General features: G+C 39.5%; 1 protein-coding gene across 12 annotated transcripts in view; it reads left to right on the top strand.

Annotated features, from left to right (window-relative positions):
* ZNF521 (zinc finger protein 521) overlaps nucleotides 1–25,118 on the top strand; it is a 231,687-nt gene that overhangs the window by 1,488 nt on the left and 205,081 nt on the right. For 4 of the 12 annotated variants that reach the window (XM_069853994.1, XM_069853995.1, XM_069853999.1 and 1 more), the window contains exons 3-5: nucleotides 15,861–15,923; nucleotides 16,984–17,043; nucleotides 22,621–22,800. In XM_069853994.1, the coding sequence (XP_069710095.1) occupies nucleotides 15,861–15,923; nucleotides 16,984–17,043; nucleotides 22,621–22,800 (303 nt within the window). The remainder of the gene's footprint in view (nucleotides 1–15,860; nucleotides 15,924–16,983; nucleotides 17,044–22,620; nucleotides 22,801–25,118) is intronic. The other 8 variants (XM_069853998.1, XM_069854005.1, XM_069854004.1 and 5 more) reach the window with 4 other exon arrangements.

Raw genomic sequence — 25,118 nt, 5'->3', positions numbered from 1 at the left:
GACGGGGAGGTGGCGGAGAGCCCCCCCTTCTCTTTCCCCACCCCCTCTCTCCCCGGCCCGAAGCGGCCGGCGCGATCCAAAAGTCTCCGCGCTGAGAAAGTTGCTGCTGGGGGGTGATGAGGGGGTGGGGGGGGAGGTGGCGCGGTGACAGCGCGCTCGGAGCCGCCTCCCTCCGCGGGCGCGGGCAGCAGCCGCCGGCACCCGCTCCACTTTTTTAAAGAAATAACGAAAAAAAGGGGAAAGAAAAAAAAAAAAGTTGCCGGCTTCCCCCTTCCTTCCTCCCCCCATCACCCTCCGCATCCCCCCCCCCCCCTCCTGCTTTGCTCCATTCCCGATGCGGGCATCTCCGCATCCCTCCCCCTTGGTCCATTCCCGGTGCGGGCACCTCCGCATCCCTCATCCCCCCGTTTTGCTCCCTTCCCGGGGCAGGGAAGTTTCGGGGTGGGGGTGGGGCGAAGTTCCCCCGCGCGGGGCCGGAGTTGGGGCTGTGCAGGAATGTGGCTTCGATTGTCACGTGAAGTGGCCCCGGTGGCGGCGCGGGGGGGGTGGTGGTGGTTTAAATAAATAAACACGAGAGTAAATGCAATAAATAAGAGGGGAAGGGGTGGGGGGGGCACCGAGGGGAGCGCTCCCCAAGTCGCAAGGATGCGGCTCGGACCCCCCGGAGGAGGCGGCGGGGAAGGGGGGGAGGTGAGGGGCGGGAGAGGAGGGGGGGAAGCCCGGAGGAGGAGGAGGACAAAGGGCGGCTTGTGCGGCTGTGTCGGGGCCGGCTCTGTCCCGTGCCGGCCGCCCCCTCCTCCCCCCGCCGGCTCGGCCGGTCCCCGCGACCCCCGAGGAGCGGGGCAGCCGGCGGGGACCCTCCCCAGGAGCCGGGGCTGTGCGGGAAGGGGCTTCTCCCAGCCGGAGAGCTGGTGGGGAAGGAGGCTGAAGGGTGGCTGTCACCTCCAATAAACATCTCTCTCTGGATGTGCGCGTTCCTCCCGGGCTGGTCTGTACATTGCAGTGAAGTTGAATAAAGCCTGGGTTGCGTCAGGTCAGAACACCCATAAGTTGTCTACTTTTTGGGAGGGGGGGAAGGGGGAGCGAGGGAAGAAAAGCCTGGGGAGCTGAGAGCAACTCGTGCTTCCCGGGGGATGGAGGGGGGGATGCGGCTGGTCCCGAGCCGCGGGGGCCGGGCAGGCCTCGCTTTTTCCTCCTCGGCTTAGTCTGGCGTGTACCAGGAGTTAAGTGCCTAGAAACTAGAGCGATTTCACAGTTAGGAAGCAGGAGCGGGGTCTGCTTTTATGGACTTGTGCGGGAGGACCTGGAAAAAAAAAAGAAAAAAAAAACCCAACAAAAAAAAAAAATCCAACAAAAAAACTGTGCTCCTTTCGCTTGAAACAACTCTTTCCAGGAGTTCCCTTTTCAGAGTCTTCCTATTGACTTCAGGGAGCAGGCTTTAATTCTTTCTTCTTCTTTTCTTTTCTTTAACCTCTCCAGATATTTTAAAAGGGAATAAAGAGGTGCCTTGAATTTACTGCTTTACCTGCTGCTGCCGCCTGTATCCAGTTTACCGAAGTTTGTGCGGTTCAGCAGTGCTTTTGTTTGACATCTTGTGAAGAACAAACGAGCCGCTCTTCCCTTACCTTTTAAAAATGGTACCACAATGAAAGTTCTGTTACTTGGGCGCACACTTTTATTCCAAGCTTCCCAGGGAGGATTTATTTACGTGCGCTTAAGAGTTTTAGAGCCAGTAGGAGAGCAACCAATTAGCCAGGTTTGCAAAAAAAGATGCTGTGAAACTTTAACTGAAGGGTAGCCTTAGACCTCCAAGTATTTAAGTGCAAAGGAATAACCGTTCAGAATTAAGTGACAAATACAGGAAATTGATCTCCTGTTAGACATTGGATGTGTTTTGCTCGAGGTTATTTGTTAGATGCTTTACAGAGAGGAGGTTTGTTTTGAACATCTTCCTGTAAACATTACTCTTAATTTAAAACAAAAGATACAGCTTCCATTTTATGTGGAGGTATGGGCTTTCCCTTCTTTATGTACCCGTAGCCTGGGAGTCCCTAAAATGAGAAAACAGCAACATTGTACGATTCAGATAGAGCAGCTTGGATTTGCTGACAATAAACTACTGACTTAAGAAAACCACTTAATGTTCTTGATAGAGATGACAGTTATTTCTTTACAGTGTCTTACTTACTATTTTTCAACTAAAACCAGGCAGTAAATCAATCATCATCTGTAATTATTGCTGCAGTGATTACCTTTGGGGAGTAGGTTATCATTCTTGGTGGCCTTTGTTCAAATATCTTTTTCATTTTCCCTGTTTTATTTTTCTTGATTCATGTCAGTTTTGGAGTGGATTAATAGTATTCTGAAAGCAGTCCGACTGTAAGATTTCTGAAAGGGCTAATAATGCGATTCATCTGACTAGTTGAAAGATGCTTGCATAGACATAGAATTAAATTCATTGATAAGACTCTGCCCATTGATTATTACATCTTCTTTTTTAGTGAACAAACAAAAGCTGTAAGTAAGGTTGCAAGGAGAATTTAAGCTGTACCTCCAATGCAGCATTTATTTAAATTCCTTTTTTTCTTAAATATTACTGGTTTAGTCAGTACATAATACAGTTCTACAGTTTAAAAATGAACAGTATTTTAAATAGCTTCTCTGAAAAACTATTCTTTGAATGTATGTAAATGAGTTATTTAAACTCTTGAGTGCTGCTTACATCTAAATAAAATATGGAGTTACACATTACATTTCCAATTTGTCATGTACTTAGCAACCTTTTCTGGGGGGAAGATATAAGAGATATTTTTGATATGTCTGTCACTTTTGATAACTTAATTTGAAACTTATTATCTTAAGGGAATACTGATACAAGGCAGGTAAATACATTAAAACAAAATGACAATCGAGTTTTTTGTATGGAATGCATGCAACTAACTGAAATGGTGGGTGTTAAGAACTCTCTAATGACTAAATATCTTCTATTTCCTGAAAATACACTTTTTTTTTTTTTTTAAGAACTACCCTGGTTTCTGTTTACATTCCTTTTCTGTTTCTTCTCTCTCTCTTTTTTTCCCCCCTTTCCTGTTTTGGTTCTTTGCCAACTTTGGTCTGACTGTCCTCCAGCTCTTGGTGAGGATTGCATCTCAGGTTTTGACCTAGGAAAGAAAGAAGAAAAAAAAAGGCATGGCTAATATTAGATAAGCCCCTTACAGTTTAAGACTCTCTTACAAATATACTGCAGTGTTGTGGCAAGAAAAAGAAGCCTCAAAAGGAGAGTAAATTATTTAACTTTCTGAAAAGCTGTAATTTGAATATCTTATTTTACTTCAGGAAGGAGGAATTAAAGTTCAGCTGCCAGGTTTTTCTGGGCAGAGGAAATATCAGTTGCATCAAACTCATCAGTCCTGACCTATATATCATTTCACTGATTAATTTATCCCATTTCCTTGGCTAGTTTCTGGGAAAAAAAAAATGTATTAGGTATCATTGACCTGACCAAAATCACCTAATGCATTTGTTGGGGGAGGGAGAAAAGCAGGTGGGGAAAGATAAGTGAGAGATACGATATCTATGTATAAGCCCCAGAAGAGTCACTGTGCAAATGAAGGGTATTGAAGAAGGGCAATTGGTATGACTCCTTAAACTCCTGACACCTAAGGGCAGCGCCGTTCCCTAAGTGAAGCCATGCTGAAGACCCCCTGAGAAAGCAAGGGAGGATGGGCAGGGGGGAGAGCAGCTCGCTTGTATCTTGTTTAACTTGGCCATTTGAACTGTAAACCTTTTTTTGTGACTTGGCATGCTTTGTAGATATCACACTTAGGTTACTGACCGCCTCCCTCCCCTTTCTAGTTCATGGGGTTTCAGTTTTGGGAGGGCTTGAAGTTTTTCTTTTGCCCTTACTGCTGGCTTTTGATGAGAAACTTTGTTTAGAAACAAGTTATAAAAATATTGCCAGTCAAGGAAAACCAGGTATTCTTTGTACAAGCCTAAAGGAAAATGTAGTCCTCCCAAGGTTAAACCCAGGTTTCTAAGCTGAAGTCAGGTAATATTCATTATGCTACAGTCACCCATGAAAAATCAGTGAAATTGTAGGTATTAGATGAGGCATCACAAGGAAACTAAAGCAGTCCCAGATATTTAATAGAAGCGCTGATCTCTAGAAGTGATTTCTTTTTTGAAAAATATAAAAATATTTTGTTATTAATTCAGTGTAAATTTTTACTCATTGTTATTTTGTACCCCGTATTTGACTGCAGAAATAAAATTACTGAATGTCAGTTCCTAGAAAGATGAGAAGGAAATATTTATCGGCTGTATTTTGCATATCTCTGTTCTGCTTAAAGAAGGCTTGTATCTTGAAATATTTTGGCGAGCCTGGATTGTCTCTTAAAGTTGTTCCCTCTTTTTGAGGTACCCTTTCTGTCCTGACTGAATTTACAACTGCAACTCAATTCATGCTGAGTGTTGAGTGAGTAAATGTGCCTGTATTTTAATGTGACTTGTCTTCTCATCATAAATTCGAAGTGAGAGGATGTTTATTGTACAGAGGTACAGGCGATGTGGTGTATTACCAAGGAAGGTAGAACAGGTAGCAGCAGCAGTTCAGAGAGAATTTGATATTCGTATCCCCTTCGAACAGTAGCCTTTACGTTTCTGTGTATCTGTCAACTGTTCGAATGTTTATTCTCAGCCCCAACCCTCTCTGGCTTCTAAATTGCATGGACTAGACTCAAAAGCCATTAGATGGCCTGCTGATTAGACTATAATCAATCCAGCATAAACAAAACCAGCAATTAGTATTGGCTTGATTTCTGTGAACTTGACTTAAAGTTTCAGAATTACCAGTTCAAAGAACTTTTCCTGAACGGGCTGTTTTCAGGAACTGTGTTATTTTGGCATCATCATTTTATAGGGAGGGAACAAAAAATTCATAAGATTCCTTCTGGCCTGAAAAGCAAAAACATCTGCTTGATGCATGAGTGGATTGCTGGCTTCTATTTGGTCATCCAAAAAAGGGCAAAAATTAGGATATTGAACATAAAAGAGTACATGAAAAACAAATAACAAAGAGGATTTAAGATTACGATCTTTTTATAATGCAGGCTATTTATAGTGTTCTCTTTCTGACTTGCCAAAGCATGCCCCTGCTCCTTTATGTATTAACAAAATCATAACAACAAAAACTTCCGTAACAGTTAGTAATATTCATGGACTTTGGCAATGCCTGGTGGTATTGATGGTCTTGATTAGCTGTAGGATTACAGTAATGCTGCCCAGTTATTTTTGAGGCCAGCGTAAGTTACGTTGACCATCACCATCTACTTAGGAGCAGGTATGATTAGGAATGAACATCTAAACAGCTACTGGTCATGCTGCTAGTTTCCATAGAGGTGAAATCTTGTGACAAAGGTAATCTAAAGAAGCTTAGAAACGCTGCGTGTTTGGTTTGATTTCATTTTGCTTTCCCGAGTTGCTGCGAACTTGTGGAACAAGGGAAACTGTCGGTATGGAGGCACTTATCTAACATGCGCAGGATAACGTTATCCACCGTGATCTGAGATGTCTTGAAAGGCTTTATCTTCCCCTGTAATTCATTCAGTCTAATTTACAACTGTTTTAATAGCACTTGTTTCTTTGTGCAGAAACATTATTCTGTATTTTGAAACTTATGCATTTTGGAAAAAAATATTCCTTTTGAATAACTGCATGTGAGGAAAGAATCCAGAAGAACTGTTAACATTTTACGGAGACCGCATGGGTTTTTTTCTATGTAAAACCATGAAAATAAGATACTTGGAGGTGATTTTTTTTTGATTGATTGATTAAAATATAGTGCAAATGCTGGTATATTAAGACAGACATTTTCACATCTTTTCCCGGCTCTATTTTATGTTTTCCATTGGTTCCTGTAGGGCTACCTGAGCTCAAAATCAGTCCCCACTGGGGGTGGGGAAGTTTCAGTATTTCACTTAAATCAAAACCATGGCAAATATATATGTATGTATACATACTTTTCCCCAAAGGGACAACATACAAATCTAGGAAGAAGTGGGCCTGTTTTGTTTGGTGTCATGAAAATGTACATGTCTGTTTTCAAATACATTTTGCCGTCTGTTGCTACAAAGCATTAAAGTCTTTCAGTTGCTCTCTTTACAGAAGTTAGATATAGATAGCACAAGAGAAGCCTTTAAATACTTATAGATCATAATACAATGCTTGGCATAGGATTCTGACAAGAGATGAATGTGCAAAAACCAGAAGAGGTGATGGGGTTTGTTTGTGTTTTAACTTTAATTTTAGACAACTTGGGTTCTATTTCACCTCAAGTATGAGTAATTATGCTAGTTTAGCAATTATTAGAGATGAAAGAAATTCTGTTCGATATGAATCTCCTAAACTTCAGTAGCTTTAGTTTTAGCCACGATAATGATCAAGGAGTAGTTAGCCATATGCCTAGGGACTATGCTGTAGCAAAAAAGATAGGGCTGATCTTGGGGGTATCCTTATTAGAACATGTTATAATTAACATTTCATTCAGCCCTCCTACTTTCCAAAGAAAATCTGCTTCATGTTTTCCTGTGCACACATTAGTAACAAAGCCCAAAATTGCCCTCTTCTAGTGGATTTTTGAACTAGGACCATTGTCCTCTGTGTTTACAATATTAGTTAACATTGGTCACGCGTATTTTTTCCACACATCACATTCCTTTAGTTTCAAACATTTCCACCCCCTCCCCCCCACTTCACAATTATTAAGAAAAATATGTAAAGGATTTTTTTCCTCCTTTTTCAGGAATTAATCTAGGTTATCTATGTTCTTCTAGTATGTGCATATTTGAGCCTTTTAGATTTTCCTTGAGCTAGAGTGATGCTGTGTGTGCTACATTGCAACTTTTCTTTGTACATTTGAATCTATATAATATGTACTCAAAAGGGTTATAATTTGTTACTTACTCGTTCTGCACAATTAATGCCCATTGAAATTTTGGATTTGAGGGGATGTGTTCTCAGTGCAGCTTTTCCCCCTCTTGTTATAGTGGTAGCAAGACAGAGGAGTGTTCTTTTGAGTAAGTGATACATCTGATACTTTCACTTTTAAATATACGTGTAATTAGGTGCAATTTTTCTTTTTAAGGTTAGGATTTTTAGTCCTTCGAGGTTTTTTGAAGTCATTTATATATCTGCTGGAATAGTGACTCTGTCCCCTTTCTTCTTTTTTAATGTGATAGGGGCTTACTATGGTTCTTTAAAAATAATCAGTTACTAGTTAGCCCTCTTACAAACCTAAATGAGTTTTAGTAATTAGTTGAACAGCCGCTTGTCTGAAGCAGAGCACCTTTTTGCCCTAAGGACAAATGGACAGGATGCTATTTCTCTCCTCCCAAACCTTGTTTTTGGAGAGCACATTCTCTCCTGCAAGGCTGGAACAGGAATTTTGTCTTACCAAACAGAACATGCAAAATCTCTCCTCATTTCTCATACGTTCACTTGGTGTTACACACAAGGTTATACACAAGAATGGAAAAGCTAGAGCACTTTTAAGTCGAAATGTCCTGGTTAGCTGCACAATAGATGGCTTCTGTATACAGACCCTGAAACTTGTTGTGCCCTTACTATTCTTAGGCTGTATTTTGCCAGGAAAATATATTTCAAACAATGAATCCCACAGCAATTGATTTTTTAAATTTTACTTCTTTTTTGTTGTTCACTTCTTTTAGTAACCTATCAAGTTCAGTTTCTATTACTGACTCTTTAACTCCTTGAAAGGAACTTAAACAAAAATAAAATACCTCCTGTGTTGCTGGACCGGGTGATGTGATGTAGGAAGGCAGTGTCCTTGGAAAGACTTTGGCATTGGCAATGCTTTGAGCAACAAAACTTTCTCTGACACTGAATTATGATGGCTGTTTTTTTTTCATGGACAGCGTCAAGTGAATTTCTAACTTTGATAGTGGCAGTAGGAAGGAGGAGGGGGTGGGGAAGTTAATTATTTTCCACCTCCAAAGAATACAATTGTGAGGAAGGAACTTTCTGATTCACTGGTTCCAGGACAACAGGATGTCAAGATCCATGCCTGATGTAACATTTTCACTCTGAAGATGGGAGGAGGAAATGGATTGCTATTGGTCTGTGTGTGTAACTGCTGGGAAGGAATTGTGCTATGTGACTTATAAAAAGCTAGGGCATAGGAAGAAATTTAGAAATTTGGTTTGCAATTTCTGGTAAATCTATTGAGCAGGCAATATACTTGCCAGATACCAATGTAAATTGGTGATAAAAAAGAAAAGAAAAAAAGAGAGAGCGCTTGCATGCTGCAAAATACTAGGTTTTAGTTAAAACAGTGTTTAGTGTTCACAGGTGCCTGGTAGCCTAGTGGAAAAGTAGTCTTGCACGAGGTGCTTGTATTCTTTATGTAATTCGTGGGTAGATTAGGGGTTTATGAATGTTGCTGAGTAGGAAAAACTTGGAAAGAATAGTGTGTCCTAGCTCCCCCCCATTATAGATGTGGGTGTCTTAGTGCAATAGGGTATCTTATAGTCACTTTTCTGATCCAGCTTTTTAGAGACAAAGGACAGGTTGTTCCTTTCACAGAATCACAGAATCACAGAATAACCAGGTTGGAAGAGACCCACCGGATCATCGAGTCCAACCGTTCCCATCAAACACTAAACCATATCCCTCAGCACCTCATCCACCCCTGCCTTAAACACCTCCAGGGAAGGTGACTCAACCACCTCCCTGGGCAGCCTGTTCCAGTGCCCAATGACCCTTTCTGTAAAGAATTTTTTCCTAACGTCTAGCCTAAACCTCCCCTGGCGGAGCTTGAGGCCGTTCCCTCTTGTCCTGTCCCCTGTCACTTGGGAGAAGAGGCCAGCACCCTCCTCTCTACAACGTCCTTTCAGGTAGTTGTAGAGAGCAATGAGGTCTCCCCTCAGCCTCCTCTTCTCCAGGCTCCTCCTCTTCCTCCCAGTTAAGAAGGAATGGAGGGGTTGTGCTGCTGCTTTCTCTCCCTTTTACTGAAGAGGGAAAGTTACATGCTTTGCAAGTATGTGAGAGGCGCAGGTTCTGTTCTGTGCTTCGTCTAAGGATGTTTGTATCACAGGGAGTACATCAGTCATTACACAGCAACAGGTTGCCCTATGAGTATGTGTTGCTCCTTCTTTATAGTTCAGTGAATATTGTGGATACGGTGTGTCAGCTACAACAGCAATGAATGAGTGGATCTCAAGTTTGAGACTAAATGTTCTTTGTTAGAAAGCTTATGATGTGAGTACAAATCCTTCTGATCAAGAAGAAAGTTGAGCTGGTGCCACCCACATTCTGGGTGGGTGATCAGTGGGTGCGGGCAAGAGGAAGAAAGGTGAAGATATTTTAACCCACCTGTTTTCTGCCAGTATCTTGTAGCAACAAGAGAAGGGTATGTAAGGTCTGAAAAGTCAGCCCATAAGACCGCATCCAAAGCTCAGGCAGGCAGGAGAATATTTAATCTTTGAATAACCAGCTGCAATTGGGCTTTGTTTTGATTTCAGCATTGAGCTGTAGAGCACTGAGATAGCCTGGATGATAAAATCATAGGTACTGCCTGACCCGAGTGGTATCTGAGCAGGACATCTGGCAGTTCAGATGCAGTGTCCCCTCATTAGTTTTTGGGCTTCTAAGGTCCTTTGTGGATATAGACCAGAGTGCTGTTCTACATGACAGAAAGTTATCTACAACAGAACAGAGAGTTTGAGGGATCAAAAATAAACTTATAATACCCTATTACAAAATAAAGGGTGATCTATGGTAAGTCAGGGATGATCTCAGTTGAAAGGAGATGGGGGTTTTGACTCAGATAAATGTATGTCTTTAGGTAACAGAGCTAAAGCATGCAGACAACCAAAAGTCCTCGATTTAAGTGCCTCGTTTTAGGCACATAAATAAATGACAGCTTTCAAAGGCAATGAGTCATCTGCAGTAACCTTTATTGTAGGTCCTCGTAGCCCTTCTTTACATCACCTCTCTTCAGGTGTGTGTAGTGTTGGTTACTTTTGAGGTTCTGTGATCCATGCATCAGTTTGATTCAAAATGCTGTCTCTTGCTGAGTTTAGGCTTTTGTAGGCAGTGTTTAATGAATTTCCTGTTTTCTAAGCACAGTTGAAAGTACAAGTCTGTAGGCTACCAGAAATTCTTAGTCATGTCCCTCTGAGAAAGAAAGCAAGCTTAGGTGGTACATAGCTTCAGTAAACTGAGAGGAGTCGCTCTGAAAACATTCATGTTAAGAACGGGGTATGGTAATTAGGCTTAAAATTTATCTTGGCCTCCGCACTTCTGTCTTTCCTCAAAATGGACTAGATGCACACAGTCACGTTGCCAGGAATGGAGGTGGAGTCCTCAGTTTAAGACAGGCAGGACAGCTGAAAGTCCTAACCCTGGTGCTAAGAGTTGACTGCCAAAGAAATTCAGTCTTGCTTTGCTAATTCTCACCATGATCCGTTATAATCTGTTACATTGCATGATAGAGAATCTTAGGGATGTCTGGAATTTACTTGAAGGTTTTTTATGAACTTTAAGATCTTTTGGATAAAAGTGCTTTTTAAAATATATCATAGCGTTATTATTTTACTTTAAACAATGAAAATAGGGGTATATGTAGATGTGGCTTAACCTTTTTAAATTAGGAAGGCAAAGGAAGCATTCTGGGCAGGATTAATTGACCTGCTCCCTCAGCTATCCAGAGCAAGATATTCCTTTCACCACTCCACCCCTCAGCTTTTGGGGTTTTATAGAATGCTTCTGCTGCAGGAAAAAGCATCTTCTGCCTTTTCTACACTAATTTTATGCAAAACTGGACGTCTTTAGACTGTCACATTTAGATACTGTCATTCTTGAGATCAAGGGTTGGAAGAATATCCAAAGGATTTCTTAAGCTTAATTTCTTTCCACTTAAGCATATTTATTACTTTTATGTTTTTGTGGTGCCTAGGAAAATACTTCATTTTAGCACAAGAATAATATTTTCCAACCACTGCAGTCTAATAGGGAACTCCTAATTCAGTCATTCTACAAGAACAGTATTAGAGGGGGAAAAAAATCTCAAGCTCAGTGTCGGGATAGACTAAAGAGAGGAGTAAGAAATGTGAATGCTGTGAGGGGCTTTGTCTTCTGGAAAAAAGCAAATGGAAGAAGAAAAATACTTTATATAACAGGAAGCATTTAAAGGAAATGATAATTTCCAAGTATCAAGAGAATACTGTTAGAATGCTGAGGGAAGTGTGTAGAAGTAGGAAAAGGAGTATATCACAGCACAAAGGAAAACAAATCAGAAATACAAATATTCGTGCATATTATTAATTGGATTTTTGTACAGTTGTGGCCACACACACAGAACTAATTTTCAATAGAGTTCTGGAATGTAGATATTTGAAATGTTAATATGCAAATGTGTTTTCCAGCTCCTCTCACTCTAAAGCCATAAGGTTCATATACATTTGGGAGTCAAAATGGTAATCACGTTTCTGGCTAGTAGCTGATAGATGCGTATTGATACTAGGTGAAGCTGTTTAGAAAACAAAACTTTCTTAGTTGTTCTGAACTTTTGTGAATGCCATTTATCTTAAAGGACATTATGAAGCAGCCTGAAGTGATTGTTGACTTCCAGGACTCATACATTGAATTGCTGCTTACATGTGGAGTAGTCAGATTTGAAATCCTGTGCTCGCACATATTGGTTAGAAGAATTTGAAAGGTGGCTTTTAGAGCACTGGTGGTACCTAGGGAGGAAAGAAAGCAGAGGAAGGTGTAGCCCTAGCAGATGATGCATTGATATGTGATCCCACATTTAATACCACTCTGTAACTTCTTTCATTTCAGTTTTGTATTCTGACTGAACCATTATGGAGATGTATTTCCACAGCACATTATTGCAAAGTGCGAAACATCTTCAAAACCCATTGACTTTAATAGAGTTAGAGGATACTCAGCATCTCCTGTAACTCACTTTTAAATTTGCCTCCTGCTATGTGATTAATCTATACAATCATACTTAATATCTACCTGTAGATTGTAGTAGTATCAATGTCCTCTTGGTTTTTATGTGGCCATGAGGAGAAGGGAAAAGGAAAGCAGAGAGATACTTCCAGAAATTACAGTCATTTGTAGGTACTGAAATAATGGTGCACACATTTTCTTTCTTTTCTGTCTGAGTAACTCGGTAAATTGTATATTGATTATGCTAATACAGCTAGTGTCTCTATTAATTGTCTGCAGAAATTATTCAGACATGTAGATTGAAGATACTCTTGGCAAAGTTACCATCCTAAGAAAAAGGCTTTGGTGCAAAAATGGATTTAAATTGAATTACTAATCATATGCTAATGGAAATTTATAGGCTAAGTATTGAACTATAGGAAATGCAAAGAGCAAGTTAAAAATATATATTCTAAACTTCCTATCCTGACAGTCTTAGTTACTATATTGGGTTTATTTTTGCATCTCTCAGAGAATATGTTTTAGGAAGGGATGGATAAATCAATACCAATCTATTTTTATAGTTTATTTTGGGATACATGGCTTCTCCTGCTTTGTTTAATTAGCTGAAGAGAGGCTCAGGCATTTGGGGCAATTCTTTTTTTTTTTCTTTTTAAAAATTTATTAACCCGCCTAGACTAAAAGAAAATAGGCTTTTTCAGTTATGTTTTGCTTTTATTTTATTATAATTTATAATAGCTCAGAAGCCATAAATCTTAGCCAGAGCTTTCCAAAAGGCTTCACTTTCAGTGAAAATGTCCTTTTTCACATTTCTAATTTTATCCATTTCTTTTCCATGCAAGGTTTTACCCAGGCGTCAACATGAAATGACTTGTGCTCGTCCTTACCATGCTAAATCTACAGATTAACTCTTCACTGAAGAGCAATCCTGGTTAGCTAGAAGAATATGAATGAGATTTTTCAAGCTAGAAAAATCTGTGTATATTTTGTACTAACTTTATAAAATATTATCCATCCTTTATAGGCTAACCGTGTGTCCCATGAAGAGACTCTAAGCAAAAGGGGTACTGCGTGATTTGTTCGTTGTTTTTTTTTTCCCCTTTAAAAAAGAATAGTTGGTCTTAATGTTGATATTCAGCAGCATAAGCGTGAAAGGTGCTCTAAACCAAAACTAGGGTTTGCCTTGGAGATTGGCTGTACCAAAGCTGAAATGTCATAACTTTTCACATAGATAAAGCTTCAGTATAGAGACAAGTGGGGTTTTTTTGCAGTAAAATCTTAAATTGATATCTGCCCAACCCACAAGATTTTGTAATAAAAGACAGAAGTGGCATGCTGGAATTCTGTTTTCCCTTACTGAGATTTTATTTATTTAAAACTGCACTCAGGAAGTGTGGTGCCACTCAAGTTGCTGTGGTGATCTTGTCTTTTTTTCAAAATTTTATTATTTTGCGTTCCTGTTTGGTTTGTTTTTTTAAAAGTTGCCCTGAGAAAACATGTAGTATGGACTTAATGGTTCGTTGTTTCAAGTGATAGATAAGTCAACTGAGAAATATTTGTACAGTTAACAAAACAGGTGACCTGTGATCATAAACACTTAATTTTAGGGACAAGGAGTATTGTTGCTTTCATTATAACGTTACTTCAAATGCCTCTGGAAGTGGTGTTCAGCAGTACCATCACTTGTTCATAGTTTGGACTCATAAGCTATTGTTCCGGTTTCCTGAGGCCTCTCCTTTTACTAATACTGTATCACTTCGTTATCTAGGATTTGTCTTACCTTATGTGATGAAGTGGTGTATCCTGTAATGAAAAAGATACCCCTACGTGTGATCCCAGTCCTAGAGTATCAGTGATTTTGATGTTTGAATTAATAATAATGCACACATGCTACTGCTTTATCTGCATATCATCCTGGTGGATTTTTTTTTTAGTTCCATTTCATGCTAGTGCTAGAGAAACGGGTTTGATTAGCAAAATTTAAAGCATCTCACTACATAGATTCTGTTTAAAGTTGCCTTCCTCTCTTGAAAGAGAATGGAATAGTTAATGTTTAAGGGAAGTTAATGATGGCTGCATGTCACACTAGTCAGGTGAGTTTAGTGGTAGTCTGAGAGCTGAAATAGCATTGATTTTCAGAATCTGGTTGTGGAAAGGTGTGAAGTGCTAATCGGGAGCTTGTCTGATGCTAGTAACGGTAGCTTAGTTAATGTAATAAATACTCATTCTAACTGGAGGAATGATCTAACTTATTGCAAGGGAAATGAGGTACTATTTTGTAGATTTGTGCTAATGCTAAGATGTCCTTAATTCCATGGGTTTTGTGAGGTAGTTTTCTTATTCCTCTTAATGTATTTCCCCCTAAATGTGGTTTAAACTTTCCTGACAAGTATGTCAGTCTAGCTGAATATTATTAGCAAGTCTTTGTGCTGTGATCTGTTGTGACCTACTTGGTTCTGTTGTGACTGAGAATCCTTAAAGGGCTTGAACAACAGTTTAGAAAGCTGCTAACCACAAAGTTACCTGCTCTCACGGTTATTTCTTTTTTGTGTGTGTGTAATAAAGACATATTGGCCAGCCTTTGTTGAAAGCAAACATCAGCTTTCACAGAATTTTCAGATCCTGAAATAGTAGGGAAGTTTTAAATGTTTGATTTCACAAGACATACACCGGCATGTTTTTGTATTACAATACTGCATAGACGAAAACAATTTGTTACCCAGTACCCATGTTTGTTTTTTTCCATTCCAAGACCTAAAAATGTTTGGTGTACCGCTCAGCAGTGTGAAGCTGAGCATGTTTCGGTGTGCAGTTGCTTCTCACTAGAAGTAAGAGAATCTGGTACTGCAGCTGGTGGCAGCAGACGTTCAGAACAGAACAGCAGGAAAGACGAACTCTTGCATTTTGGTTTGCATACACTTACAAGTGGAGATCCACTTCAGACAAGCAGATTTTGTTTTTTACTTCTTAGCAGGTAGCTGCTTTGTTTTAAAGTTTTCCATTTGGGAATCAGTTCTTGAAAAGTTCATGTTTGACAACCTCAGTTCTGTTTTGAAACTTGAAAAATGAGTTTTTAAACTGGCTTTGTGGACTGAGTTGTGACATATATTGTGGCTGAGGATTTCAGTGGTAGGTAACAGTTACATATACAATCTTTAATAAGGCTGATCAGTAGATACTGATGACCAAAGTGAGTTTCTTCTTGAGGGATGAAACGGTGGACTAGTTTTCAGTTTTAGATCTTGTTCTTGAGAACAGTTTTTTGGAAATAGATCAACAGCTGGTGGCAGCAGGGTCAGGTTGGGCTGCTGTGGAGTGTTCACTGGGGGCTTTGAGAAGGTCACAAAAGGCAGTATCGCTATTTTTTTAAAACTGTATACTGATTGTATTCATTGTTTTTCTTGCTTTATTAATGAGTCTTACTGATCTGTGCTGCCTTATTGAAAAATCTTCTGTGTAGTTTATTTTGTGCTTGACCACTTGTTCCCCCAAATTCAGCTTTTCATGAGCTTTTCCCATTGCTTTCTTTGTCTGACCAGTTTCCTTTAGCTGTGAGGACTGCTGGGGTGATGGCTTCAGCAGAACAAAAAATCGTACAGTTGAAGTACTGATAACTTCATGGATACAAAATACAAGCTCAACTGAAACAGTCAGCTCATAAAATCATATTCTGTGAAATATTTGACTTACTCCAGGGCTGGGGAAGCTTTATCAGATCTCTGTTGATGAGAAGAGCATGCTTACCATCTGCAGCTCTGGGGTAGAGGTAGAGATTGCTTAGAGTCCTCCAGAGATTGTACTTGACGCTTTCTAATATATGCACTGTGTTTCAAGTTTCTGGTGTCCTAAGAGTGTCCTTATGAAAACTGGTGTTTTTTTTCTAGAAACTCAGATTCTAGAAACAACCAGTTGTATGAAGCCTTGGGGTTGGCGGAGGAGGAAAAGAGGTACCTGTGGAGTGTGTATATGTATCTCTTCTTTTGAATATATGTCTAGATTTATATGTGACCCTAAGTGTTGCACTTCCTTGTCCCAAGAACCAGGGAAAAACCCAAGCCCCACTCTCTGGATTTAACTCTGTTGCATGATTATTTTTGAGGTCTGAATTCTTGGGAGTGGAAATGCTGTAAAAGCGCAGTCTTTCCCCTTTCAGCTTTTTCCCCTGTGAAGGAAGAATGAATTCTTTTCTCTCTACTGTTCTCTAACTCAAAGATCTTGGTCTTTGGGAGAATAAAAAGGAAATGGTTCTGCCTTTTAGCTCTTCCCTTACTTTTACTTTGGGAGAGTCAATCTTACTTAGACATTATATCAGAGCACACGAGAACAGCTTGCTCTAATTTTTCAAAGTAGCAGCAGAATGGCTCTTGTTAGGTTCACTCTCACCCAACAAGTTTTGAATAGTGAATCTGACAAGAATTGTATTGTTTTGAGTTCTGCTGCTCTGGAAAGCTGTGAGCCAAGGGAAAGATGCTGGCATGGTGTATACAGTAAAACAGCATGGGGTTAGTTTTCCTTCGCAAGGCTGTCTGCACTGCTGAGATGTTTGCTACTGAATATAGGATTATTATTATTATTATTTTAAAGTTTATATATGAATTAGCATGCACACACACCCCTCTCCCGCCTGTCAGGAGAAGGCTTTCTCTTATCTGTGTGGAGTGAGTAGAATCTTAAAGCCCAGAATTATTCTCTCATTTAGTTCCATAATAAAATATAACAGAGTGCATTGAAGACAAATATTCCAGAGGAAATCCAATTTGGTTTTTTAAGCCATGAAACCAATTTAGTCATTCTGTTCTCCGATTTGTAGCTTCCATCCAGGAATGTATTCTGTTTTGGTCTGGTCTACGCTTTCGCACTTTGCAGTGCAGCTTTTCTTGCCCATGTTGTACAAGCATTACTGGCTTTCAGAGCAGAAGCTGGTGGAAAGATGCTTGAAACACTTCAGCTACCTACCTAACATCTTTTTTTTTTGTTTGTTTTGTTTTGTTTACCTTTTTCTGACAGTAGAAGAAAGTGAAACAGAGGACCAGCAGGCAGGTGTGGGACTAACAGCCGCACAGACTGGTAATGCTGAATTCCTTCATTAGTGCTTGCTTACTGTTTGACAACAGTGTGAGGGATTTTTGTATTGGGGTATTTTTGCAAAGCCTGCATTCTTCCTGCACTGTTTCAGCTTAGAATGCATTCTTGGGGCTCGCAATGGAAAATAATATTGCTTTCCCTTCACCTTTCAATTCCTGAGAATTGGAACTTCTGACTTCTGTAGGTCAGCCAACTAAAAGTGAGATGCTTCTAAGAAGCAGCATGCTTTTTTCCCCCCTTTTCTTTATTCTTTTCTTAAAAATAATCATTCTCTACCTTCCCCACATAAAACCTCACCCTATGCCATTTCAGATGAACTTGAATACTCATTCCACTTAAACTATTTCCATATTTGTAAAATACATGGATAAGTGATTTCTGTTAGGATTATTTGTGTGATTTCTTATCAGTCAGAGATTAATTAAAGGCTCCGTCATTTTAAGTCAGTGAGATTACGTGGACAAACCTGTTGTTTGAGTCGGGATCACAGGGATACGTATGGTTAATAATCATGAAGAAATAATTGTTTCCAATAACAACAAGGGCTCTTTTATTCTGTAAATGGTTCTGAGAATGTAAAAAATACTTCACTTCTGTCTTTGGTACTGATTCCACAGAATTTTATCTGAAGAGCAGGACTGGCTCATCTGAATAGTCCCATTCATTCAGCTGAGGTCACCTTTTGGAGTAAGGGCTGGCTGCTTAGGGATATTCCTAGAGGGTTAGAAATCTCTGAATGCGCATGGGTAGTTTGTTTGAGAAGACTTGGAGTTATTCCTCTTACAAAGGTGAAAAACGCAGTTAATTTTTTGTTCAGCTACAAGACTGTTTCTCTTGTATGTGTGTCCTGTGCATTTGTGTTTGGTGCTCGGTGTCTTTTATAGGTTCTAGAGGCTCTGCACGTAAACTGTATTGTTTGAAAAGAGGAAATAAAAACGAGTTCTCTGCTTTTTTAATGGGAAATTTCTCAAACTCTTGTGAATATACTTATGTCTCCATTTAGCGATCTGCAAACTTGAAAAAAGAAAACTTGTACTGCTGTAGACACACGAAATTGAAAAGTAGAGGACTGCAAAACTGGAGATCAATATGACAAGGAATGGTTGCTTTTCTGCATTATTTTCTTAAAATAATTCTCAGTGGTTAAGTTGTCTTGCGAGTTATTTGTTTCCCATCATGTTCTATGTTGTTCTCTGTTTGTTTCTAGGCAAGATTTAACATTCTGGTTTTCTCTATAGCAAGAATGCAGTGCTGATATTAAAAACAAAAAGCCTTCTGATCGAGTAAGCAGTACAGAAGGCCCACACTGTGTACACACTGCCAGAAGTTTTTATAGTAATACTTTGTATCTAAGCTCTGGCACTAACCATTAAATGTGCTTTTTATAGAGTACCAAGTTATAAATGTAGTGCAGCTACGGCATATTAATCTTACTGCAGAGATTTAATGAGGCAGTTGTTTTGCGATGGACACTATTGGGAGCAGAGAGCGACAGAGTTTTACTTTACCACTGAGCTGAAGAAATATTCCTTGCCTGGTAATAATTATAACCACATGATCTAAGTTTTCCTTTCTTTTGCCAGCACTTTTCCATGCAGAAGTGGCTTGGAAGGAGGTCTGCTGCAAGGCAGTGAAATGGGTTGGAAAGGAGATTGTTTTCTTGGTAGTTTGATGTTTTAGCTGTGATTAGCTATGGATCCTTATAGCATAGGCAGAAATATGTAAGATGAGTTTCAAGAATACAGATAGCCTTTGCTAGTCCACTGAGATGGCTTTTAGATATTCATTACTTTTGCTTGACTTTTATATGGGTTATAAAAGGTAAATGTGGTGAAACCTCATTTTTACATGGACAGAATAGAATTTCTGCTGGTTGGCCCTAAACCGCTCCCATACTTGAAATTAATTGAAGTCCATAGCTTTATTGCCTCCAACAATTTTGAGCCAATGCCATTTTTTCATTTTCCCCAAAGTTGCAGTTTTATTAGATAAAGTTACAGCAATAACATCCCTTATGAGGAGGAGAAGAAAGAGGGAAGGGTAGAACCACCTGCTAGGGAACATACTAATGAGAAAATCATGCTTCTTTTAATTTCCATTTATAAAGAATGTTAACGTAATCAGTAACAGAAGACAACTGTTCTTTTTTTTTTCTTCTTTTGTTTTTTTTAAGTGCCTTAATAGGATTTATTTCTGTTCTAAAAATGTAACCATCCTTTCCATACTAGGTAATTTTCATTGATATCTGCAGATGGAGCGCGTGTGTCTATTGTTGCTGATGAGTATTGAAAAATTTCAGTTAGTGCACGATAGCCTCTGAAACAGGACAGGAAAGCCTCTGGAAATGACAGCGGCATTTGCAGATGTTGTGATAGGTGATCTGACTGCAACGACAGTCTTTGAGGGAGTTGTGGCCGTGATTGTTGCAGATATTGGGGAGGGAAAAATGTTGGAGATGAATGACATTTGCTGAGAAGCCTGTATGCGAGCATGAGCTTTGAATGGGAGGTTAGGGAGAAAGTACAGATGAATGCATATTGCATTTATAAAATACATTTTATTCTAGTCTTTCAAAGGAGCAGCTCAAATATGGCAGCTTATCTACATTTTAAGTAACCGCTTAAGGTTAGAGCAGCTTTTGATGGAAGATACACAAAGCGTCCAAATGATATTTCCTCTCTTTAAATATCTTTTTATTTTGGTGGTGACATCTCTTCATGATGGTGGATCACAGTGGAAATGCAGTCATTGAGGGGGCTGAGACTGCCAGAACTCATTTCATAAAGCTTTCGTAGGCTAAACTCAAACCTAGGTCTCAGAGGGTCCCACTTAAGTGTTGACCTAAAAACAAATGTGCCAGTTGGCTAGAGCATGTATTCTAAAGTTGCAGCAGAAGGGAATAAGCTTGACTGACTTCTGTCCCTGTAGAGTTTATATCTGCAAATGCAGAAGGAGAAGCAAAACATTTATTAGTCTTAAAATGATTCTAATTTTAATAACCAGTCTCTAAGTAGGAAGCTTTAAATTGAGTGATTCTTGAGGCTTTTGTGCACTAAGGGGTGCATGTGTGCATACGTGTGTGTGTATTGCTGAATTCCGGTAAAGTGCAAGTGTTTCTGAATAATAAGTCTTGAGAATTCCCTCCCTTCCCTTTTTTTCCTTCAGCATTGTACTTAAAGCAGAGTCAGACACTGCCCTTCTTTTAAAACAAACAGGTCTGTAAATTTTATGTGCAGCATTTAAATACTCATGTTAAAATTCAAACCCAGTGCCCGCATTTCCCTGAGTGCTGTCAGTTTTATGAGATGAAACTGGGAGCTTGAGCTGAACAACTAATAGTATGCAATGTGCAAATGCTGTCTTCCAACAAGTGTTTAATGATGTTTGGGTCAGTTTGCAACAGTTAAGACAATTCTTTCTTTTTCTGAACTGCTTATAACCCGGTGATCTCCTAGCTACTTTTATTAATCTAGTAAAATATCTTGGAAAATGAAGTGACAATGCGAGTTTCAGGTGGGAGATTCAGAGCATTCAGCAATGGCTGAGATGCCATAAAGTCCTTTCATTTAATTAGCATTCCTTTTTGGTGTATAAATTTGCAGACTTCTCCTCTGTTTGGAAATAGCTGCTCAAGCAGAAGTTTTTGCTCTTGAAAGAACCTTGTGAATGTAATTTGTCCTACAAGGACTGCACTCAGTGTATAGGCAGGGCTTTTGCACAGCAAATTTATTTTTGCCTTCAGATTGTGTTTTTTATTTTTAAACAGTAATCTGTTTTCCCTCTGTAATATAATTCCCTTAAAAATAAATTCTGCCCTTTGCCCCTGTCAAAGAAATTTCTTGGTTTGGATCATGAGCCACTTAGCGTGAGGAAGATTTCCTGACATGGGTCGTTTCCAGTTTCTGCTTGCGGGTCTGTCTGTATTTGAACAGTTGAAGAGCAGGGTGCAGCAGTGTGGACCAAAGGATGTAGAAAGATTATGAGAGCTCTGACCTTCACTGTGGGCAGCAAGAATGCCTGCATTTTGGGCACAGTGGCAAATACAGGGATAGCTGTGCCCACATCACTGTAGGGTGCTGAGAGAGGATTTAAGAGTGTTTTAAAGTGGAATCTCCTTCCCCATCAGCCCTGTCCCATTCTAATATAAATATAGTGTTAGCATGTTTTAGTTCTCTCAAGCAGTTGTACATGATCATAATCAATTGTAGCGCTACGTAAGGTGGGTTCAAAAATACCTTCTCTGGGTTGCTGTGGACAAGAAACCTACTCCTGCTTAGACACCCCTTTGGCTAAAGAGCATAACATCTTAAAGTGTACTTGCACAATCTCCTGTTATCATGTGAGTTTGTCCCTGTTGTCTAAAATGACTTGTTTCAGTCTCAGCTCTCTCAAATATCTAAAAGGAAAGATGAGGCAGCCAAAGCAGAAAAGGGAAAAGTGATGAAACACTTGCATTCCTTTTGCTGGAATGTACACAACCATTTTTATTCTGCATTTCACTTGTTGTACTGTGGTTCTCAAAGAAAAACAAATTTAAGTGCCAGCTTGCTTTATTAGGGAAGACAGATTGTTTTATTTCTGTCTCTTGAATGAAGCTTTTAGTAAAGTGGGCAAAAAAGTCAGGAGTAGTTAAAGCTACTCTGCTCCTCCTCAGAGGAGGAAAAGTTCTAGACTTTGCATTACCTCACTCTGCGCTGCTCACCTACAGAACCGAGTCAGTGCAGCGAGCTGTGTGGCTTCTCTTCTCATAGGGGATGGCAGTGAGACCGCACGTTTCTTCAATTTTAGAAGCTTCGACTGGGCCCAGGGCTGCTGCTCTGAGGCTAGAGCTATCCCGCTATCCCCAAAATGCTTGTTAACATGTCAAACAGACAAAACACTCCTTATGCACAATTTAGGTTTTACAGTAGTTTGTTTCCAGTTTTCCTGGCAAATGTGGGAACTTTATTGGATTTGTCATAGTTATACACAAGTTCAAAGCATGGGTAGCATTTTGACCCAGGGTATAATCTTTCCAGGGGTTTGTTTGTGTCAAATAGTGTGGTGATGGAGTATTGGAGTGGGTTGTAAAATCAAGATTAATTTCATGTTTATGTAAATCAGATTTGTTAGTCTCTTAATTCTGGTAATTTCCTGTGAAATGCTGTAGTTGACAGTGAAAAGAGGTTCCTGCACACTCATTGATTTGGTTTTTCTTTTCATTGAAAACTAATTGCATAGGTGGTTTATCCTTTCTTAAAGTGATCAAAGCAGCTTCAATAGCTGTGAAAAAAATTGACAAATCTAACATTGAAGCATGGAAGAATTGCTTGAGTGAGAAATGGAGCTGCTTTTGTGGGAGTAGAAGGGAAATTCTCCTTTCATCAAGATTAGAAAAAAAACAAGGAAAAAAAGCCTCCTTTGCTTATTTAGCAATAAAATCTACTGTGCTGCAGGCTCATGCCAAATATGTTTCTTCTCATCACTACTGCAAGAACCTATCTTGATTTATTTATTTATTTTTATTTTCAAAAGTTACTTTCTTAGATGCCTGACATCACGGTCTTGGTTATCTTTCAGACCCTAACTGTACGCTAGAAGACAAAGCAGAAGATGGAGAAGTGCTAGACTGTAAGAAAAGGCCAGATGAAGGGGAGGAGTTAGAAGAAGAAGCTGTGCACAGCTGTGACAGCTGCCTCCAGGTGTTTGAGTCACTGAGTGATATCACAGAACACAAGATTAATCAATGTCAACTGACAGGTAAACAATACCACTTCGTGGCTTCTTGCACTGTTCTGTTTCTGATTCGCATCATCTGCTTTCATTCTCCCTCCTCCTTTCTCAGTTATTTTACTTCTGCACCTGAATGCTTAGGTGAGAGTTTTATAAACAGATTCTGGATCAAGACTATACTGTAAATGGGGCACTATAAGTTTCCTTCAATATGAAGAATGTATGTATAATTACTGCATTGTCACTGTATTTAAAGTGTTTGCTGTCTGTGCCTAGCTGCTGTGTGTATTTTTTAGATTCAAACCATACAGATTTCTGTACTTTGCTTATACACGTGTTTTCCTAAGTCACTGGTGAACGCAGAGGGTATTTGTAAGTGGGGTTTAAGTGCAGCCTCATAATGGATGAATTTGCACACTGGCATGTTGCAGATCTGGACTGGATGTTGCATTAGTCTTAATTCGTTAACTAAAAATGACTGTACAGTAATCAGTAACTGAAAGCTGAGAGGAATGAAGCAAATTGTGAGATGGAAAATAAAATCTCAGTTTTAGTCAAGGAACATAACTGAGTCCTGATAAGATACTACTGAATTGAACAGAGCTGGGTGGATGCGCCTGTAGCCAACTGGGATTCCTCTCTGAAATGATTGTAGACAGTCCCCTCACCTAGGAAACCACGTGAAACCTGCTGAAGTACTTTTTCCCTTCAGACTTGTTAGGTCTTTTGACATATGCGCTGTAGATCCAAATAGACTCAGTATCAACAGAAAGGCATTTTTATTTTTTCATTAGATGATACTTTGGTTTTAGCCTCTACAGTGTAAAATGTATTTATTGTGCAGTGCAGTTATGTTAAAAACCTTTCTCTGTTATGACTTTGTAAATAAGGAAAGCCATCTTTCCCATTTGTGAATGCTTTTATAAAGTGTGTGTGTGCACTCATATTTGGAGAGCTTTCCAAGTTATTTTTGGTTACAGTAGACCCATAGGCTAAGTCCTGGCAGGATGACATGAAAGCCGAGTAGCGGTACTGTTCTGGAAGGCAAAGTGTGAAAAGAAGGTGAGCAGAAGAGGAATAAGTGGGCAGGAGCAGAAGGAAAGTTGAGGAAATAATGTGAAATTGTCAAATGGTTTTAATCCTAACTTCAAATTATGGAAGATGAAAAGCTGCTGCAGCAAAAAAGTGTTTGCTTTTGTCAATTTCTTAATTTGCCTTTTCTTGACTGTAAAATGTTTTTCTAGCTTCTGTTACAGTCAGTTCTGCCATTCCCTAATCACTCCTACAAACTTCTAGAATGTGTTTGTACTGCTCTTGATTTATGGCAGTATGGTTATTCTCTTTTGACTTTAAAAAACTTTCACTCCTTTTCTTCATAGCTCTATTCTTTCTTTTGCTCTTTCTTGGCTGAAAATTTAGTGGCTTTAGCTTGTCTCTTCCTTCCATCTCTCAGAAAGCAATCTCCCTTCCCTGATCCTCTGGATCTCCCCTTTATTGCCTCAGATCCCATTTATACACCCTTGATTTTTCACCTTGAACTGATATGGCTGTTTCTCCTTTCTGATTAGTTAGTTGCTGCCCCCACTCTCCACTTCTACCAAGCAGTTTATCTGCTTTGAAGCTGCAAGTAGAATGCACTGAACAGTGCTTGCACAGTTGGGTGTAGAAACTGAAGAAAAGCGGGTGGGGGTGCACAAAGTAGGAAGAGCCCCATAGCACTGCTCCTGAACACAGCAGTTCTTGCTGAGAATTGTGTTGCTAAATTAGAGTGAAAATAAGTACGCTGGATTAATCAATTTAGGGTGCATGTGTAAAGTCAGAAATATACGTATGATGTCAGAGGATGAGTGATTGAAAATGAATCTTGAAGGAAATTGTTGATGTTCCTAAAAATAGCTTTGCCTCTCTTTAAGGAAACTTGTGATAATGAATGGGTTGAGTTCGGACTGTTTGAAAGCTAATGAAGTGAATAAAAACCTACACTGCACATCCTTCTGGACTGCCAAGTTGACAAAAAGCCAACTGTCCTGTGTTTCTAGATAAAAGTGACAAAAATACACCCTTAAGTTGAGAGAGGGACCTGAATGGAATGGTCAGAGTTGAAGATTTCCTCTTTCTCCAGCAAAGAAAGTACTAAACTGGTGGTTAGTGAAGTGAATTAAATGCAGGTTTCTAAGCTGCATGTATGGCCTGACACTAAGGATACAATATTTATGAAAGCCTCATCCTTTTAAATGATTTTTTTTTTTGCTAATCAGTGATAAACACTTGACAGACAAGCAACTTACCTTTCTGTTCTGAAGCACAATATATATTTGACAAAAATAAAGTTTGCTTTTAGCATC

Source organism: Phaenicophaeus curvirostris, chromosome 3 (genome assembly GCF_032191515.1).
Source record: "Phaenicophaeus curvirostris isolate KB17595 chromosome 3, BPBGC_Pcur_1.0, whole genome shotgun sequence".
In the NCBI taxonomy this organism is placed as follows: Eukaryota; Metazoa; Chordata; class Aves; order Cuculiformes; family Cuculidae; genus Phaenicophaeus; species Phaenicophaeus curvirostris.
The sequence above is the reverse complement of the archived record's forward strand: the minus strand, read 5'-3'. Positions and strand labels throughout refer to the sequence as shown.